This window comes from Quercus robur, chromosome 3 (assembly GCF_932294415.1).
Source record: "Quercus robur chromosome 3, dhQueRobu3.1, whole genome shotgun sequence".
Classification (NCBI taxonomy): Eukaryota; Viridiplantae; Streptophyta; class Magnoliopsida; order Fagales; family Fagaceae; genus Quercus; species Quercus robur.
Window position 1 is genome coordinate 55,161,199 of NC_065536.1, and position 19,910 is coordinate 55,181,108.

At 34.9% G+C, this 19,910-nt stretch overlaps 2 protein-coding genes across 5 annotated transcripts; one reads left to right on the plus strand and one right to left on the minus strand.

Annotated features, from left to right (window-relative positions):
• The first annotated feature begins 681 nt into the window (after window positions 1-681).
• LOC126718429 (AP-1 complex subunit mu-2) lies at window positions 682-7,332 on the plus strand. 4 transcript variants are annotated; one of them, XM_050420612.1, is made up of 12 exons: window positions 682-1,213; window positions 1,331-1,477; window positions 1,568-1,630; window positions 1,722-1,898; window positions 2,125-2,228; window positions 3,667-3,774; window positions 3,862-3,958; window positions 4,045-4,145; window positions 4,246-4,387; window positions 4,525-4,647; window positions 6,838-6,926; window positions 6,997-7,332. In XM_050420612.1, exons 1-12 carry the CDS (start codon window positions 1,085-1,087, stop codon window positions 7,004-7,006), a joined length of 1,290 nt encoding a protein of 429 aa, XP_050276569.1. In that variant the 5' UTR covers window positions 682-1,084; the 3' UTR covers window positions 7,007-7,332. The 4 variants fall into 4 exon arrangements, with proteins under 4 accessions (XP_050276569.1, XP_050276568.1, XP_050276571.1 ...); XM_050420614.1 differs by having other exon boundaries at window positions 685-1,213; window positions 4,048-4,145; XM_050420611.1 differs by having other exon boundaries at window positions 683-1,213; window positions 6,838-7,332.
• A 1,215-nt stretch (window positions 7,333-8,547) lies between these two features.
• LOC126718430 (L-tryptophan--pyruvate aminotransferase 1) lies at window positions 8,548-15,432 on the minus strand. The gene is made up of 5 exons (XM_050420616.1): window positions 15,284-15,432; window positions 14,716-15,025; window positions 12,223-12,506; window positions 9,029-9,330; window positions 8,548-8,907 (listed from the first exon to the last, which is right to left on the minus strand). Exons 1-5 carry the CDS (start codon window positions 15,379-15,381, stop codon window positions 8,711-8,713), a joined length of 1,191 nt encoding a protein of 396 aa, XP_050276573.1. The 5' UTR covers window positions 15,382-15,432; the 3' UTR covers window positions 8,548-8,710.
• Window positions 15,433-19,910: the final 4,478 nt, after the last annotated feature.

The following is a 19,910-nucleotide window of genomic DNA, read 5'->3' on the forward strand; positions in this document are numbered from 1 at the left end:
GACATATTAATTAGAAAATTAACAAATAACTAAACTTTGGATAGAATAGAATGAAGAAAAATAATAGATGTAACCGATCTAACTATTTGTTGAGGAGTTACGTGGAGTTTAAAAACAACAAGGCACTTGCAAGTATAATAGAAATAGTACCACATTTTAGTTAATCAAGCTCAAAATTCACCTACATCAAATTATGTAAAATTGTGTAAAAATACATGGTTGCTATAATAATCATATGAATTTACACTGACATTATTCATTTGAGAACGAAGAAAGAGATTAGATGGTGGTTATTATGTGTAAAAAAAGAAAAACAATTAAAAAAAATTAAAAATTGATATTTTAATAAAATATAGTGTAAATTTTTTTTAAAAGAGAATTTAACTTATAGTATTCACTTCTAATGATAACTTTTTATCATCAGACCAATACACCAATTGACGTCCACGCCTGATGATAGCTCTTTATCATCAAATCAAGACACTAATCAATTTTTTATGTAAGCGAAGATTAAACTTCAGACCTCTTTATCATCATCTATACAGGGTGTTTTGAAAAATGAGTATTTTAAAATAATTTTTTTTTTTTTTAAATTGTTAATGTTCTAAAGTAGCTAGCTAGAGCTAAAAACGACGCCGTGTAAAAAGTAGAGTTCTCTTCTAAACGATGTCGTACGGATAGGAAACTCACATGTCGCTTGCATTGGAAGCGAAACTTAACCAGTTGACACTTTAGACACCAAAAATCGAGCTCCATTTACATTTCTACACAGATTTACACGATGAGAGAAAGAGAGAAAAAGATGAGTAATAGCAACACACACCTTTCTTCAATTAAATTCTGACAGATCGTTCAAAAAAAAAGAAAAACCGCGTCCAAACATGGTTCAACATCGCAGAGCAACAAGTAGATTGTGCTTCAACCACACCATTTAGATCTACCTCTCTTCTCCTTCTCAACTAGCTCTGGTAATTAAGCTCCAGATCTCACCTTATATAGCTGTTCGATTTTCTCCAAATCCAAGCACTAATCTCTCATCAATTTTGATCGGATCCAATCCGATCTGATCCTCGAAAGCCTAAAAATGGCAGGGGCAGTGTCGGCACTGTTTCTCTTAGATATCAAAGGCCGCGTTCTCATTTGGCGTGACTATCGCGGCGATGTCTCCTCCGTTCAGGCCGAGAAATTCTTCGCCAAGCTCATCGAGAAAGAGGTAATTTTGCTCATTCTCTTCTTTTCTGTGATTTCAACTTAGCAAAAGTGTTAAACTTAGTTAAATTTGGACTAAGGTTTAGTTGTTGTCTAATTGAGTATTTTGATATGGTATCAGGGTGATCCGGAGACGCAAGATCCGGTTGTGTATGATAATGGTGTAACCTACATGTTTATACAGCACAACAATGTGTTCCTGATGGCGGCGTCGAGGCAGAATTGCAATGCTGCCAGCCTTCTTTTCTTTCTACACCGCTTAGTTGATGTAAGCTTCGATTGGTAATTAGGCACTAATGCATTCGTGTCGCTTGTAACGGATCGAGATTGTTCGTTATGGTTGATTTCTATTTGGCAGGTCTTCAAGCATTATTTCGAAGAGTTAGAAGAGGAATCGCTTCGAGACAACTTTGTTGTAGTGGTAGGAGAATTTGTTAACTTTGATTGAATTTGATTGCGCCTTGTGCTTAACTAGATGTGCCTTTATGCTAATTACCTTGTGTTCTTGGCAGTACGAGTTGCTTGATGAGATTATGGACTTTGGTTACCCTCAGTATACAGAGGCGAAGATTCTTAGTGAATTCATCAAGACCGATGCTTATAGGATGGAGGTTACGCAGAGGCCTCCCATGGCTGTAACAAACGCAGTTTCTTGGCGTAGTGAAGGGATACAATACAAGAAGAATGAGGTACTACTAGTTTTACTACAAAATGCTTACAAACTGAAATGCCAATGATTGTAATCGGAGACAAATCAACCACAATTTAAATAAATTTCTTGATTACTTTTCTGTCATGCAAATTAAATTTGACACATTAGCTTGTAATGATAATGTAGTAAAATTAGTAGTAGTGCTAACATCACTCTTGATATTATAGGTCGTCAAGTGATATTCCTTTCTTCTTGTTCATTAGGTTTTCTTGGATGTGGTGGAGAGTGTTAATATACTTGTCAACAGCAATGGACAAATAATTAGGTCTGACGTTGTTGGGGCATTGAAGATGAGAACTTATTTGAGGTGTGTTATCAGTTAAAGTTTTGAGATTTGAGTTTCGACATGACATTGTAGCTTTTGATAGTTTTATTCAACTTCATTCATGTTTTAATGGTTTATCTCATAATTTCCTCACCAAATTTGTACCTGAGGATTGGCATGCGGAGTGAGTGAATGCAAATATCGCTATATTGGAGTGTCAGTTTAGGATGCCTTTGCAATAGACAACTCCATTTGTAATGAAAAATTTGTTCTCAAGGTTAATAGTGTAAGACCTAGTAAATTCTGTTGTTTCTTAAATTTGCATCTAAGTGACATTTACACTCTCTTTGTTTATGGTGTTTCATAGAGTAGAAAACACTAGTCAACAGAAAGCATAATTTGTGGTTGATGGAAAACAATCCCAATAGATTGGAAAACGTTATCTGTGAATGTTTCCCACTTTTTAAAAGTGGTTTTGGGACATTAAATACTCAACAAACTACCACAAATAAAATTTATACCATAAAAAACTTTCTCAATGATAGGATTCAAGTGATAGCCCAATGCCAGCAGTTATGACATCCTTTATGGTGTCTCATGTCTAAGTTTTCACCTGCAAACCTTTCTCTTTTCCAACTTAATTATATGTGTAGATTTTGAATTTGGGGTTTATTCTTCCATTTGTGGCTTCCAAATGACCTAAAAATAGTAAATATTTTTCTATTTGGGATCTATTTTTGTGAATGAAAATTTATGTTCTAATAATTATTTGGAATCACAAAAGATAGTAATGATTTTCTGTGCTAGCAAAATGATAATGTTTTGTTGGCTCATTTTTAGGTTTGCAACCAAAAACAGGTAAATGAGTCAAATTTATTATAAAAAAAAAAAAAGAAAAGAAAAAAAAAAGTCATTTTCTAGAAATCCGTCATAACAAATGGGTAAAGATTGTTGTAAAATGCCCCAAATTTTTGGGTTAACATGCAAACAAATGGTGCTGATTGGTATTGTAGAATTACTTCATTGGACGTCTAGTCATGGATTCCACATGTTCATTTCCCTGTCTGAATTGTTAGCTTTTAGGACATGTTTTTTTTTTTTTTTTTAAAACGAGTGTGGACTACCTTGTGATCAGATTGACTTATCAGAAAGTCCGACAAAAATGTTTGTACATTCAAGTGATCCACACGCTTGCTTAATGCTTCATCCCTTCTATGGTTCTGTGGGCTTTACTTCTAAAGCTTATGCTAATTGTGATATTTTTTATATATACATCTCCTTTCTCCTTCCTATCCTATAATGTAGGCAATTTAATCCAAGCTTTAAACACTTGGACTAGCACATGATAGTTTGGTGTAATATTGCTTGCAGCAATATATTTCTTATCTCGCTTTCTCTACATCTGAGCTTGTTACTCATCCTTATGTTCTGGTCAGTTTTAGCAGGATACTATAAATATTCATCAATTTGTCTGTTGCAGTGGCATGCCCGAGTGTAAGCTTGGCCTAAATGATAGAGTATTATTGGAGGCACAAGGTCGAGCAACCAAGGGAAAGGCTATTGATTTGGAAGACATCAAATTTCATCAGTATGTAGCTTAAGTCTTTGGTTAGTATTAAGTGCAAAATTGCTATCATTGCTGCAAGTTCTAAAGTAAATGCCAATTTTGGTCTAGGTGTGTGCGTTTGGCCCGGTTTGAAAATGATCGGACCATATCCTTCATACCGCCTGATGGAGCTTTCGATCTCATGACATATAGACTCAGCACTCAGGTTTACCTTTTACTTTACAAATGCTGTCCTTTTCTGTTTTTAGTTGCTTATTCCATGGCATTTGATCAGTTAAATGATTCTGTTAGCAGGTAAAGCCTTTGATTTGGGTGGAAGCTCAAGTTGAAAGGCATTCTAAAAGTCGTATGGAGATTATGGTAAAGGCTCGGAGCCAGTTCAAGGAGCGCAGGTAAGGCTATTGCTTAACATGTCTCTATTTAAGGCTATTGCTCTGAGTGCTTCACAGCCTGATGTTTTTCTTTAATACTAATGAAAATTTAATTGTGCAGCACTGCCACAAATGTTGAGATTGAGTTGCCTGTGCCATCAGACGCTACAAATCCAGATGTTCGTACATCAATGGGGTCTGCATCGTATGCACCTGAAAAGGATGCAATGGTCTGGAAAATAAAATCTTTTCCAGGTGGCAAGGTATGAGTCCACTTTAAAATATCTTTTTCAGCCCAATTTGTGTCACTGATAGCCATGACATGAAGGGGTGATTATGTTGCCCATGATTATTAAAAAAGTTTTTTTGTTAATACTATTTTCAAATATAAATTGTTTAGGAGTATATGTTGAGAGCAGAGTTTCGTCTTCCAAGTATAACAGCAGAAGAGGCAGCTCCTGAGAGAAAAGCTCCTATACGTGTGAAGTTTGAGATACCATATTTTACTGTTTCAGGGATACAGGTATGTGTTTACATGGAACATTATTGCATGCTATATATATTCTTTTTAGTAACAAAATTTTTTATTAGAAATAGAACAAGGGTCCTGTTAAAGGATGCCCTTAGGGCATTTGTTAATGAGCCATTTTAGGAAAATTTTAATATCACTTTTATGGGAAATATAAAAGGCTGTCAAAAAAGTCAATTGCTTTTTTCTTTTCCTATAAAAAGTTTCTAAAAGTATTCCCTAGACCTATGCCCTTAGGGCATCCTTTAACTTTTCCCATAAAACAAACCTAGTACACCAATGGTGTACTAAGAGAGAAGTACAATCAATTCAAAATAAAACGATCAAACAAATGTAAAGAGAAAAACAAGGTGGAGAGAGAAAAGCAGCACTCCAATCCAACAAAGTACGGAGGAAGAAGGCTTTAATGTCTAGGATATTCTGTTCACGTTCCTCAAAACTTCTAGAATTTCATTCTTGCCAAAGACACCACATAATGCAATGTGGCACAACCTACCAAAAAGCAATATTTCTATGTTTGTCGAAATATCTTTGCCAAGATGCAAACATATCAATGACTCTCATTGGCATAACCCAATGGAAGCCAAATAAACAAAAGAGATAAAGCACCAGTCTCCAAAGCTATAGGACAATGAAGGAGTAGGTGATCCACAATCTCCCCACATTAGTTGAGGATAGTGAATAGTAATAACCATGCACCTCAAACCGCCGACTCTTGGCAGGTTTCCAGCAAAGTCTATCCATTCCCTCACCCTTAACAAACCTGGAATAAACAAGATCTATAAATGATACTAGTGACTCCAACTCCCAATCTTGGACCGGTCTAGAGAAGCGAACATCCCAATGGCGCACCCTAGTAGAGAATTGTAAAACATTAGCAATTAAGGACTCTTTAACGTTACTGAAGCTAAATAACTCCAGAAAAGTATTCTTGAGTGGACATTAACCACACAATACGCCATGCCAAAATTTCACTCTAGTGCCATTACCCACCTCAAACTAAAGGTTTTTGGAAAAAGGTCTCCCATTCCTGTCTAATCGATCTCCAAAGACTCACACCTTAGGGATCCGAAACAGCTTTGGTGCAACATTCTCTCCATTCGTTCCCTTATTTCGTCTCTATAACCTTTTTCCATAGGGACTCCCTTTCCGTCCCACATCTCCAAAGCCATTTCCCTAACAAAGCTTGATTAAATCTTCTCATGTTCCTTATACCTAACCCTCCATAACGAACCAGTTCACAAACCATAGCCCATTTAACCAGTTTGTGTGCTATATTGTATGGGACAGCTTGATGATGTTCTCTTGTTTATCTTCAGTTATTCATGCTTTTGGTAAATGACATCCCCCCCTCCTTTCCCCCAATTTCTCCTTTCTCAGATTGAGAAGCATACTCTTAACAATGCAATGGTTAAAATCAATCACAGTACTGGTACTTTTTCTTTTAGTGGGTACCACTTGATGGCCATCCGGTATTTGTTTGATCAACTATATAAACAATTTTTTGTTGGTAGAATTGCACATGCGACTTCATTAGCTTAACCTGTTTGTTTTGTAATTAAATTCACATATAGTAAGTTTCAAAGAATCTAGACTCATAGGACTGATGTGATAGTCAAGAAATTGACTGGAAAAGGAAGAGTAAGAAAGGAAAAGAAATAACAAGGGGAAAAGAAACTAGTTACACACCCATTTGGCTAAAGCTTTTTGCATTTTGACTCAGTTTTTTATTATTTAAAAATGAACAAAAATAGCTTTTAAAAAAAAAAAAAGCTAACTTTTATTTTTTTGTTACACATTTTAGTATAAAAGTTACCAAACACTATATATCTTTTGTCTTATATTTAGCAAAAAGCAAAAGGCTTTTTGTTCTGTTGACAAACGGATATTTATGGATCAGACTGAAAGGAGAGTTTTTATTATTATTATTATTGCTAAATTCCATTATCCACAATAACGAACTCGACCACTGTGTTCTTTCTTCATTTCCCTTTTTTGAGTATTGTGTGAATCGGAAATTATATATGTAGTAAGACTCAATATGCCATAGGGACCACCAAAGAGATGAACATTTTTTGGGTTTACTATATATTAAGACTGTTTTTAAATTAACATGAATCATGACAGATCGAAGCAAGATGAGATTAGTATAAATTACATTACATAAATCTGGTGATTTTGTAGGTTCGATACTTGAAGATTATTGAGAAAAGTGGATACCAAGCTCTTCCATGGGTGCGGTACATAACAATGGCTGGCGAATATGAACTAAGGCTTATATGATGGTTGCTTCACATGTTGTTTCTATCCACCATGTGTAATGGCTGGCGAATATGAACTAAGGCTTATATGATGGTTGCTTCACATGTTGTTTCTATCCACCATGTGTATTTCTCCGCGATTTAGTACTCAAATTGGATATATATCAAGGAGCCTTTTGAAAGTCCGTTGTCATGTATTGATGATTATTGAGAATAATCATTTTTGGTTCTCTGGCATTATTTTGGTTGGTTTGTGCATCAGGAATTATTTTAACAGGATTTTTAGTTGGTGGTTGTCCAGAAAGTACATTTTGTTTTCCTTTTCTTCTGTTCGGAATAACATAGCATATCTTGTAATTTCAATATTTTCCTGTGATCTTTGTATTCAAATTAGTATTCCTTGAGAAATTTCCTGATCTATTCTATCTGGCTTGTAAATCGTAATCTCATTTTCCCAGATGGCTTTTAATGCCCAATTTAAGTGTCACAAAAAAGCCTGCAGCTTGGCCTGGTCCAGAACTATCGAGGCCTGTGGGTTAGATTGTAGGCTAGTTTTTTTCCCAAAGGGCCGGCCGACTAGTGCAGCCCAAGTGGTTGTGTTAAATTATGAAAGCGTATGAAGAGAGGTCCCAGTGGATACCAAACAGTCCACCACCTAAAAATTACAATTAGTTGAAAAGTTTATGTAATAAGTGATATTTCATTTTTTTTGTTATATAAAGTTATATGATATTTACAAATGGATTTAGAATAATTGACACGTGTGTAATGATATGCAAACACGTCTCAAAGAATACTCAAGTTGTGTAATTTTTGTTTTAAGAATATACTAGAACTCAAAGGATTGTAGTTTTCTTTAGATTGTAGCCAAGAGCATAACTCAGCATAAGCCATGTATTCTTATTTTTTATCTTTAAAAAAAATAAAAAAATTCTTTAAGATAATGTAATCTTATTCATGAATAAAGATGTATTTTTTTCATTATTTTTTAGTTTTCTTGATTTTATCCTTAAATAATCAAGTGGCATCTCCAAATTCTAGAAGCCTCAATCTCGGGGGCTGATACGGCTGTACTCACCAAATGTTTTCTGTGAGCTTTGGGTTCGTGGGTAGCCATGGGCTATGTGGGCTGAGCCGAACGGGCTGTTGACCAATTAATGGGCCGAGCAGAGAGAAAAACTTTAGCTCTGGTCATGGCCTAGCTCATGGATAATTCTTACTGGGGCCTTTAGTGCGATAGGTGGGCCGTGGGCTACTCATGAGCTTTTAATGTGTCTTTATTAGGATTTTAATGTACCGTATTGAGATTATAAAATTTAATATCCTCCCGTCCTTCCTCCATATCAAAAAATAATTTAATAAAAATTATAATTATGTTAAACATCACAAAACACAAATTGTCAAATTGAACAATTTAGAGGTTTAAATAAGTGTATTGTCAAGAGTCTTGTAACTCAATTGGTTGACATCTTCTAATGTTTTCAACAGAAACATCTAAGATTTATATCTCTCTTCCCTTATTGTAACTATCGAATTATAATATAAAAAAATAATAATAAATAAGTATATTGATATTTTTATTATTCTTATCAAGATAAGAGTAGTTACATTACTGCAAAATGTGTAGATCTCAACTAGATTGGTTACTATGCACATATCTTTCATTAGTAATTCAATAGACAATGACATGTAACACAGAGTTAGAGCTTAGAGGTTCTTATTATTTATGAAACTCTCTTTTAAGAATTTTACAAATTTCATCTCAAACTCCCAGGACTCCAAGATATAAATTAATGTCAATTGCTAATCCCCTTGGTTGCAACCACCAATCGCTCTATAAATTGGTTAAACTCGTCTTCCCTGTTTAACATACTAACCCTAGCAAATATTGGATCGACACCGAAAGCCTTGCCCCCTCTTCCAGCAATCTTTAATCCTCTTAAAAATTCATTACAATCCTCTATGCCTTCTTTGCTCTTCAACCATGCAAAAGCTGTTAGGGAAACAATAAAGTAATTATGTTAGAACATGTTTTTTCCAATATTTTTTTTAAATGAGAGAAATTAAGAAATGGGATATTCCATACTATAGTTTTGTATTTATTGAACACGTACCTGGCAATGTTTTAGTGAACTCGCCAGTGAAGAGGCAATGCTGTCTTGGATGCTTGGACAAAGTGAAACACTCGCTATGTTTAAGAGCTTCTCTTAATTTCTGCCATCTTTTAGCCATGAGATTTCGAGAAAATTCAAAAAAGTTCTCTGATTCTGCAAGCCCACCATTTTCGCAGCCATCACAAAGCACTCCTATGACTTTTGCTGCTCTGACCTGTGATTCTTTTGATACACCAATTGAGCTGATTGCTATGTAATCAGTCATCTTTTCAGCAATGTCTTTATCCTTAACAAGAGCCCATCTTCCATACAAAACAAAGGTAAATCATTAGTTTATAATTAGGCTTACAAAACAAAGGCAAAGCTCATGATTGCCTCTCTTGTCTCATTGTTTTAACTATATAATTTGTTATTTTTGTTTATAGGTAGACAATGGGGAAGAGGGGAAGTGGGATTCGAACCACAAACATAAGGTACTACAAAGAATATTATTACCATTAGGCTATAACTTCAACCTCATAAAATTTGTTAATTATATGATAGTTATTAATATATTTTATCAAGATTATATTTGTATAAGGGACTATTTATTTTGCCATTCGAAAAAAAAGAAAGACAGATATAAGATCTTACAAATGGTGTAAATAGAGGATTTTACAAGTAATTGTTAATAATTTTGTAGTTTAGTGATATTAACTATTAACTGGTCCATGGGCGGTGCCATGAGGGTGGAAAGGGGGCAATTGCTTCACTGACCCTACCCAAAAATCCAAGATACTATTATTTTGTAGTTTCACTATAAGTTAACTATACCGGCTGTTTCACACTAGTTGAAAATTTACATAATGATAATGGAGTAATAAAATTTTTAATACAGTATTAAAGTATTAAACATAGTAAAGTAACTGGTGTAATACAATAACGTATTCCGGTTTTCCAACTAGATACCGGTACTTTCCTTTTTTCGGTAAAATGGAAATATACACCCTAGGCACTAGTAGGAGTGTGCGCGGTTCGGTCGGTGCGGTTTTTTTCCAAATTTATCACCGAACCGATAGAGATCGGTTTTCTCATAATTAGAAACCGATGCACACCACTTAAGGTCAGTTTTCTAACCTATTGCGGTGCGGTTTTTTGCGGTCAGTTTAATCGGTTTGATCGATTTAAGATTATTATAAAAAAAAAATTATTCAAGACTTAAAGCAAATACAAACTATTCAAGACAAATATCAATTCACCAACCTATTCAAGACTTCAAGCAAATACGAACTTTTATTTATTTATTAAGCTGTCAAATTAAGCTGTCAAAGTCAAACTCTAATTTTTTTAGCAATTAACCTGTTCAATGTCCAATAGTTCATCTAAACAAAATGTTGGTGCCGCACCAGTACTTTAGGGAGTAATACAATATAATGATATTAATTGATTTGTCTTCTTTTCTTGAGTGATATTTTTTTTTGGATATAACTAACAAAATGTTCTCTTTTATATGTCTTTGAATATTCAAAATCTATAAAAGGAAAACAATGGTAGGAAAAACAAAGGTTAACAAAATAGAAGAATAATTACACATATATAAGCTCCAAAATTTGATATTATTTTTATAGAGTTTGTTTGATTATTTTCATTGGCCTATTTTTTTTAATAAAAAATTAATTACAAAGTACAAATGAATCTAGAAAAATTTATGTTTTAAAAGAAACTAAATTTTTGTTTCATTTATGCTAAATCTATAAATAGAACTACACTATAGCTTTACCAAAATAATGGAAATTTAGATAAGTTATACTTAATGTCTATCTAAGAGCATCCACAGCAGTGGATGTAAAATTTTAGCTATTTAGCTATACAAAAAGTCACTTTATCTATTTTACCTACATACATGCTACAGCAGTGAATCTATTTTAGTTTTTAACACAATAAAATAATATAAACACTACAATAAAATAATATAAACACTACAATAAAATAATATTTCATTCAACCACCAACGTTCAGCCACAAACACCGCCAAATCCATAAAAATCACTGCACAACCATAACAACCACAACACGCCGTGTCCATCAAAACCAGTGAAGAAGAACAAAACAAAAACCCAGAAAAATCAACACAGCCAAACTGAAACCCATGCCCGATACCCTGTCCGTTTCGATACCGGCCGACAAGACCTGCGCCAAGGGGCACGGTTTCACGGTCTTCACTGACGAATCGAGCCCTAACTGATACTGACCGCCCGATTTCGCCGCCAACGGCGTGGCTTGGTCCTTCTCGATCGAAACGGAATGAGTGCAAAGCGAAACGGAAGGGTCTGTGGCGGCTGGGCTTGTGAGATCGGCGATGGAGAAAAGGGTTGGCGGCTGGGCTTGTGAGATCGACGATGGAGAGAAGGTTTGTGGCGGTTGGGCTTGTGAGATCGGCGATGGAGAAAAGGGTCGGCGGCTGGGCTTGTGAGATCGGCGAAGGAGAGAAGGGTTTGTGGCGGTTGGGCTTGTGAGATCGGGGATGGAGAAAAGGGTCGGCGGTTGGGCTTGTGAGATCGGCGATGGAGAGAAGGTCTGTGGAGGAAGAAAGAAGAGATGGAGAGACAGTGAGGAGAGAGACACGGAGAATGAAATGCAGAAATAATAAAAAATAAAAAGGTAATGTGAACGTAAAATATAAAATTAATTTTTTTTTTAGCTTTGATGAACAGTGCACATCTATATATAGATGTGCACTGTAGCAATGGAGCTAAATTTTTTAGATTTAGCTCCACTGCTGCAGCCAAGTTTTTGTGTTTGTGGAGTTAAATTTTAGCATTATAGCATTATAGCTCCACTACTGCAAATGCTCTAAGAAGCAAAAGCCTTTTCATTTATAAGTAGAATTAAGACTTTGAAAAAAAAATTAAAAGGATAAGCTATAATATATGAACATCATTATTTTATTATGAAGTTTCTTGAATTCAAATATCACATAATATTCATGTGAATGACTTAAATTTTTTATGTATATGTCTATTGCAAGTGGTAAATTTTGCCTTTCTCTCAAGTCAAATCTTGACTCCGCCATTGACCTAATATATTTTATAAGGAGAATTGAGGTTTTGATGCTTCTCCGCCACATCTCTTATAATTTTTTAGAAATCTACTTTCTTTGGTCAATTATATTTTTCTACACACTACTCTACATAACCATGGAATAAGATACTAACCCAATGCGGGAACCAGCATGTCCTGTGCATTTGGACAATGTAAAGAGCATAATATCATGATCTGCTGCAGAGGTAATGGCTGTGTATTGTGGCCAGTAGTAAGCAAAGTCATAGATAACCTTTCCTTTATCACCGTTCACCACCGCTTCTCTATGAGTACCATCTGGGTTGTTTGGTGAATTCACCACCTCTATGTAGGGTCCTCCATCCTCGTTAAAGGTATATGCATCACCTGCCCACTTGTATAGCCCCGAGTGTAGGATTTCTATCATTTCAGGATATAACTGCAAGCAATAAGCATTATTATTTAGCAACAAAAATAGTGGGTTCTAGTGGTTTCTAATTAACTTAATTAGTAAAGTTTATTATTGTCGAAATAGAGATATGAAATTCGAACTCTGCCTACATTGAAAACTGATTTGTATTTTAGCTTAATGATAAGTGGACACCATAACTTGAAATTTTATTGTATTTAACAACAAATTGATTGAATTTTTTTAAAAAATAGCACCTAAAATATTTAAAGTACATGCATGCATGGATGTAGAATTTGTGGAAAAATTATGTGACTATGCTAGTACCATGGTAATTTCTAGCTAGTTTATCCTAGTAAAAGTACCGAAATATGCAACAAATCTAGTTCAAATTCCTTCTCAAAAAAAAGAAAAAAAAAAAAGAAGAAGATCTAGTTCAAATTAAACATGATTAGAACCAAATCAACAAGAAATAGATCTAGTTCAAATTCCTTCTCACCAAAAAAAGAAGATCTAGTTCAAATTAAACATGGTTAGAATCAAATCAATAAGAAAGAGATCTAGTTCAAATTCTTTCTCAAAAAAAAGAAAAAATGTTATCTAGTTCAAATAAAACATGCTTAGAATCAAATTAATAAGATCCCATTCTTAAGGTGAAATTGATTGAATCTTCGAATTTTTTTTTGAAAGAAATAGATTGCAACATAAAATATTTAAATTACATGCATGGATGTAGAATTTGAGGACAAATTATGTGACTATGCTAGTATATCTGTATATGCCATCGTAGTTTCAGTTTTTTTTTTTTTTTTTTGTTTGGGGGGGGGGGGGGGGGGGGGGGAGCAAATCGTAATTTCCAGTTTATACTAGTAAAAGCACCGAAATATTCAATAAAGATATCTAGTTCAAATTAAACACATGCTTAGATTCAAATAAATGAGATCCAATTCTTAAGGTGAAGAATATGATCCGTATCTGTTTTCCAAACCTTTTACATATTTCGAAATACTTATCTAAGTTATCTTATTAGTTATATTGTGGGTTCCAGTTAGCTCAATTGGTAAAGTCTTTGATAGTTATATAAAATATTTGGGATTCAATCTCCGCCTACACCAAAAACTGATTGGTATCTTGGTCCGATGATAAAAAGCTATCATCAGAAGCGGATGCCATAAGTTGAAACTCTCTTAAAAAAAAAAGTTAGCTTATTAGTTTATCCTAATTGCCGTCTAATGCGGCTTGGTCATGTTGATAGTTATATAAAATATTTGGGGTTCAATCTCCGCCTACACCAAAAACTGATTGGTATCTTGGTCCGATGATAAAAAGCTATCATCAGAAGCGGATGCCATAAGTTGAAACTCTCTTAAAAAAAAAAGTTATCTTATTAGTTTATCCTAATTGCCGTCTAATGCGGCTTGGTCATGTCGAAATTTAAGTTTAGCTACCTCCAATCAATAAGAGGCAGTCTAATTTATTCAGTTGGAATAAACCCAAGAAACATGTTGGTACGTTCTAAATCACACATAAGTTGAAACTCTCTTAAAAAAAAAAGTTAGCTTATTAGTTTATCCTAATTGCCGTCTAATGCGGCTTGGTCATGTTGAAATTTAAGTTTAGCTACCTCCAATCGATAAGAGGCAGTCTAATTTATTCAGTTGGAATAAACCCAAGAAACATGTTGGTTCTAAATCACACATGCACATGTCCCCATGTTTTGTAATGGTTCTAAACACAAGTACGTGTATATGTTCGCAGCATGTTCCCAACTTTTTGTATGTTCAAGAAACATGTTCTTAGTTCTTACACAAAAACGATGTATCTATGCTTAAGGGTTGAGTTGGAATTTTAATTATTGTCAACCTTGAGTGAAGTCAAGTTCGGGTTAAGAGTTTTTTCAACCCATTTATATCCTAATCCGGTCCATCATGTATAAAAGCTTATTTCACTACCCTTGTTTTAATTTATTATTATTATTTTATTTTGATTGATATTGGTTTTTGAGAAATAATTTGATGAATTTGGAATACAATTTAAAAATAGTATATGAATTGTCATAATTTACTATTAAAAAAATGTTTAAATAATTAATAAAAGTTCAATGTTTTACAAGTTGGTTTCTACACATATGATAGGTCGATTTAGGTTGAAGAAACCCTCCAACCCGACCTATAACCCGACCCATGCATGCACATTCTAAGTAAAAGGCAAAGGAGAAATTACAATCAGTTAGACTCACCGAATAGTAAGGGGCAGAAGAAACAACACTGACTGGTTCAGGTTCAGAAGCAGCAGGAGCAGTGAGAGCATATAGCAAAGCTTGGAAGAGCTGCGTTGAGCCTGTCCCCAACACAATATGCCTATCGTCTGTTACCGCATTTCCGACCACACCGTGCAATCTCTTGATGGCATCACCCAGTTCTGGCTCCAAAAACCAGCACACATTGTTTTTATCACTGTAATAGCTCATCAAATCACTGCCCCGGATCAACACGTCACACTTGTCACCCATCTTTTGCCAAAACGGCTCAAACACCGTCGGATCGCCACTGTCATAGAAATGTTAAAAAAAAAAAAAAAAAAAACCCATCATGGTACTTATCAGATATCACTCAATATACCCACCAAAATATTTGTGTCAAATGAGTTTTACTCAATGTCATTGGTACACTACTACTTGAAAAATAGAAAAAGAAAAAAAAGAGAGGTGTGGGACTCTGAATCCAGACTCTCATTCTTGTAGGAACGTTAAATAATACCTTTAAATTACAAAGCTCTTGTATTGAAAATGGTGATATAGGACTTACGTGTTAAGAGCGAGAACAGAGTCTGAAGAGAGAGTAGTAGTAGTTCTTGTGCCATTAGCCGAGGGCAAGGAGGTTTTGTTAAGAGGAGCGCCAACCATTTTCTCGTTTGTAAGAGTTAATGTGTATATACTCTAGGTTTATCTAAGTGTGTAGAGGTAATGTGTGTGCTCCGAGCGTGTAGGGGCTGTTGGATTTATATAGATGAGGATGAGGACCTTATAGTTTTTTTTTTTTTTTTTTGGTCTGAGAAAAAACCTGTTATTAATTTTTAGGGGGAAAAAAACCAAAAAATCATATTTAGGGATGTGAGTATTGCTTTATCTAAGTTTACTAAGTGTCTGTTTGAAAACAGCTTATTTAGCTGAAATTGAAATTTTTTTGCTAAAAGTGTAGAAAATAGGTTAAAAAATAAGCTGAATAATACAGTGGGACCCATGAATAATAACAAAAATAAGCTAAAAGTGTAAATAAGCTGAATTTTTCAGCTTATCCCAAATGGATGCTAAATGTGGAGGATAAAGTTTTTTATTTTAATTTATTATCCCCTCTTAATACACCTTATCCACATTTTGTGTCCTACCTTAAATTCTACTGAGATCATAAATATGTAATAAATTGTGATTAATGAAGCATAAAATAGGATAAATGTCTTCCTATAAAAAATAAAAATAAAAATTTTAAAAGTAAGATAAATGATAGAAAGCCAGAGATAGATACCAAAATCATACTGTTTTAAAGTTAACCATGGCTGCTTTGAAGTTCAGTAAATACAAAGTTTAGCTACAAAATTGATTGTAACCTTAAATTACAACCTTACTCAATATTTTTTTTTATTAGAGGTGAATTTTGACAAATTCACCATTAAATTACATCTTCTTCTTATATCCTTCATGCTTGTGAAATTTATAGAAAATTAAAGATCAATAATTATGTCATCGATAAATTGTTTAAATTACAAGTTTTTGTAGTTTAAAATTATGCATAATATATAAACTTATAGATCATATAGTAAATAATATCCGATTGACACAAAATTTGGAATGTGTATTAAGAGCATAAAGATTGTTAAGAATATAAAGTGAGAAAGAGAAAAACTGAATAGTTTGTATATTGATGTATATTCTGTATAAATAACACTATACAATAGAGAGTCTCAAAAAGATATTTTTAGAATTTCTAATTTAAAAAAAAAACCAGTTCACTAAAACTTCTCTCTCTCTCTCTCTCGGCTCAGTGTAGTCGTGGACTGTAGAAGATAAAAACTCACTACCTTTGGTGAGATACAACTTCTCCAAAATGTGTATCCAGATTCTCGTAGAAGGCTTTGGTTCTCTTCACAATTAATTTTTCTTCTTTTGGTAGTTTATTCATCATAGATGCATTGATGGAAGAACTTTGGAAAAACTTCAAACTTTCAGAAGAGGAAAAATGAGTTACAACAGTGCAAGCTTCTGAAGTTGCAGGCTCCAAACAGCAGGCACAGTATAGTTTTTTGTTCAAGCTACAGACCAACAAAGAGTTTAATAAGGAAGCGTTTAAAGCTACTTGTGGTGATCTTTGGCGTCTTAATCAAGGTGTAACCATCAGAGAGGTGGGACGAAATCTCTTTATCACTGTTTTTGGTTTGAAAGATCATTTGATGACAGTAATCGATAAAAGCCCATGGTCCTTTGATAAGAAACTGATTTTGATGAAGTGTTTCCTTAATGATTCCAGCCCAGCCAACGTCACATTCAGCCATTCTCCTTTCTAGATTCGTATTTTCAATATCCCCATAAAAACTATGAACAAGGCTGTTGGAACCCGTATTGGTAATGAAATGGGGGAGCTTAGAATAGTGGATGCACCTAAAAGTGGGCTTGCTTGGGGTCCTTTCCTTCAAATCAAAGTGAACATTGATATTACTAAGCCTCTAATGCGAGGGAAGATGATTTAGATTGATGATCTTGAGGCTAGTTTGGTTGCTTTTAAATATGAAAGGCTTCTTATATTCTGTTATAGGTGCGGTATTCTCGGTCATCAAGATAGAGAATTTCCTCAGTTGAAGAAGGGATGTTTTTTTCAGATGAGGATGGGTTTTAATTTAGGCCATGGCTCCGCTCTTTGGTCCCGAAAGGGAATAGGAAAAAAGATCCAAGGAATTCTTCTTCAGATATTCAGGATGATGAGGAAGATGATACGTAGTCACTTGCAAAGGATGACAAGGTTCTTGTTCAACGACAACATCTTCAAATGGATCTTCTTTTGTCAGTCTTGGTGGAGAACCCAGGGAAACTTGTGCCGTTTGGTACATCCTTAGGAGGAGACAGAGGAGAATTAGTGCGGGAAAAAGATTTGGTTCCTAGTTCCATGGGAGGTTTGAAATCTCAAATGGATCGAGCAGCTAAGAATATAGAAGTTTCATCCAATTCAAACTTTGATAAGGGTAACTGTCCTATCCTATCAAATTTGGTTGATCTCAATTCAGATTCAAATTTGAAGTTGAGGGATAATTTGTATAATTATGGTGAGTCCAAACATTGTGATAAGGCCGAAAATCATGTTATTGAGATAGCTGAGTTATCCTCAACCAATAAGCCCCAACATATTAGTTGTTCGGGTTTGGAGAAAAAAGCTAGGAATTTCGAAATTCCTCTTGAGAAACTGCCCGATATTTATGAGGATATAGAGATGGAATCGTCATCTGATGTTGTTGCTGAGATTCCAGAACCGAAAACTACATATTTACGTAGTTGGAAGCGGATTATCAGGGATAAGTCAAATTTGAATCATAAGGATTCATCCACCTTTATGCCAGTACCTGCAAAACGGCTTGTTGGAGCATCTGATCTTGTCACAGACCTTGATATCAGTCACAAACAGAAAAAGTTATCGGTTGAGAAAGGCACTTTTCAATTGTCTGCTCCCACCACTAGGGTTAGTACTCAGCCCCTTTTCAACCCATGAAAGTTCTAAGCCTGAACTGCCGTGGGCTTGGGATCCCAGATGCGGTAGTTGAACTTCATTTTTTAGCACCAGAAGAAGCTCCCCAAATTTTATTTCTATGTGAAACTAATCTTGATAAGCAAGGCTTTGTTGAGCTGAAGGAAAAGTTAAAAATGACACAGGGTTTGGATGTCCCACGCATTGGCTTAGGTGGTGGATTAGCACTCCTGTGGCATGAAAATATTGATCTTGCAGTTAAAACTTATTCACCTCATCACATTGACGCTCTAGTAACCTTTGAAGGAGTTGAGTGGCGCTTTACTGGCGTTTATGGTCATCTAGTGACAGTAAGAAGGGGTGAATCTTGGGAATTGTTACACCAATTACATTCCAAGATGTCTTATCCTTGGTTATTAATGGGTGATTTCATTGAAATTCTTCATCCTGATGAGTATTGGGGTAGTGGTTCTCATCCTTATACTCAAATAGCTGAATTCCAGTGCACTATAGATAACTGTTCACTACTGGATTTGGGTTTTGAAGGCGCTAGATTTACTTGGTGCAACAACAAATTTCAAGGAAAGCTAGTATATGAGAGATTGGACCAGGGATTATGTAATCAAGAATGGTCGAATTTTTTTCCTCACTCCAAACTATTTCACATTCCCTTTGGCTTTTCGGATCACTTAGCCTTGCTGGCTAAAATTAAAGCTACACGATCTGCTCCACCAAGGGGACCGAAGCACAGATTTTTCCAGTTTGAGGCTTTATGGACTAGGAATCCAGATTGTGAGGATGTAATTAAATCTAGTTGGGACACTCCACAATGGGGCACTCCAATGTATCGTTTGACACAGAGGATCAAGGCTATTCGGGTTGCTTTGCTTCAATAGGGTGGAGGGAATGTCAGAGGACTTGTGAAATCTATTGCAGCTAAAAGGAAATTGCTGTCCAGTTTAGAAATGGAGTGCCACTTTAATCCATTTCATCCTCAAAGAATTCAGCTTAGGAATGCAATGAGAGTGGAATTGAATGAACTTATTTGCCATGAAGAGATGTATTGGCACCAACGATCTCATGTTTCTTGGATGCAACATGGGGATCACAATTCAAAATATTTCCATGCTGTGGCCTCTCAAAGAAAAAGAAGTAACAAGATTTTGAAGTTAAAAGTTTCTAATGGGAGCTGGATAACACAACAATCAGAATTGGAATCTGCTACTTCACAATACTTCCAAGACATTTTCACTTCAACCTCATCTAACTCTTTTCATCAGATAATTCAGCATGTGGACATAGTTGGTACTCTAGATATGAATAGTATTCTACTTGAAGAATTCACAGAGGATGAAGTCAAGATAGCAATCTTCCAGATGTATCCTACTAAAGCCCCGGGCCCTAACGGTATGAATCCTTTATTTTTTCAACACTTTTGGCATATAGTAGGTCATGATGTTTCTAGTGCTATCATTGATTGCCTTAACTCAGGGAAGATCTTAAGCAGTATCAATCTTACTCACATCACCCTTATTCCTAAGAGGAAAAATTCGGAATCTATGTCTCACTTTCGACCTATTAGTCTATGTAATAAATTTTCAAGATTGTTTCAAAGGTCTTAGCTAACAGACTGAAGAAGATCTTGGGGATGATTATCTCTAACTGTCAAAGTGTGTTTGTGCCAGAAAGAGTAATCACTGATAAT

Excerpts from the sequence above, each read along its gene's own strand:
- LOC126718430 (XM_050420616.1), bottom strand. The coding sequence starts at position 15,381 with ATGGTTGGCGCTCCTCTTAACAAAACCTCCTTGCCCTCGGCTAATGGC. Across the intron at positions 9,331-12,222 it reads CATGCTGGTTCCCGCATTGG|ATGGGCTCTTGTTAAGGATA; the intron begins GTTAGTATCTTA and ends TTTGTATGGAAG. Across the intron at positions 8,908-9,028 it reads GTTCACTAAAACATTGCCAG|CTTTTGCATGGTTGAAGAGC; the intron begins GTACGTGTTCAA and ends TTTCCCTAACAG.
- LOC126718429 (XM_050420612.1), top strand. The coding sequence starts at position 1,085 with ATGGCAGGGGCAGTGTCGGCACTGTTTCTCTTAGATATCAAAGGCCGC. Across the intron at positions 1,214-1,330 it reads CCAAGCTCATCGAGAAAGAG|GGTGATCCGGAGACGCAAGA; the intron begins GTAATTTTGCTC and ends ATATGGTATCAG. Across the intron at positions 4,146-4,245 it reads AGCCAGTTCAAGGAGCGCAG|CACTGCCACAAATGTTGAGA; the intron begins GTAAGGCTATTG and ends TTAATTGTGCAG.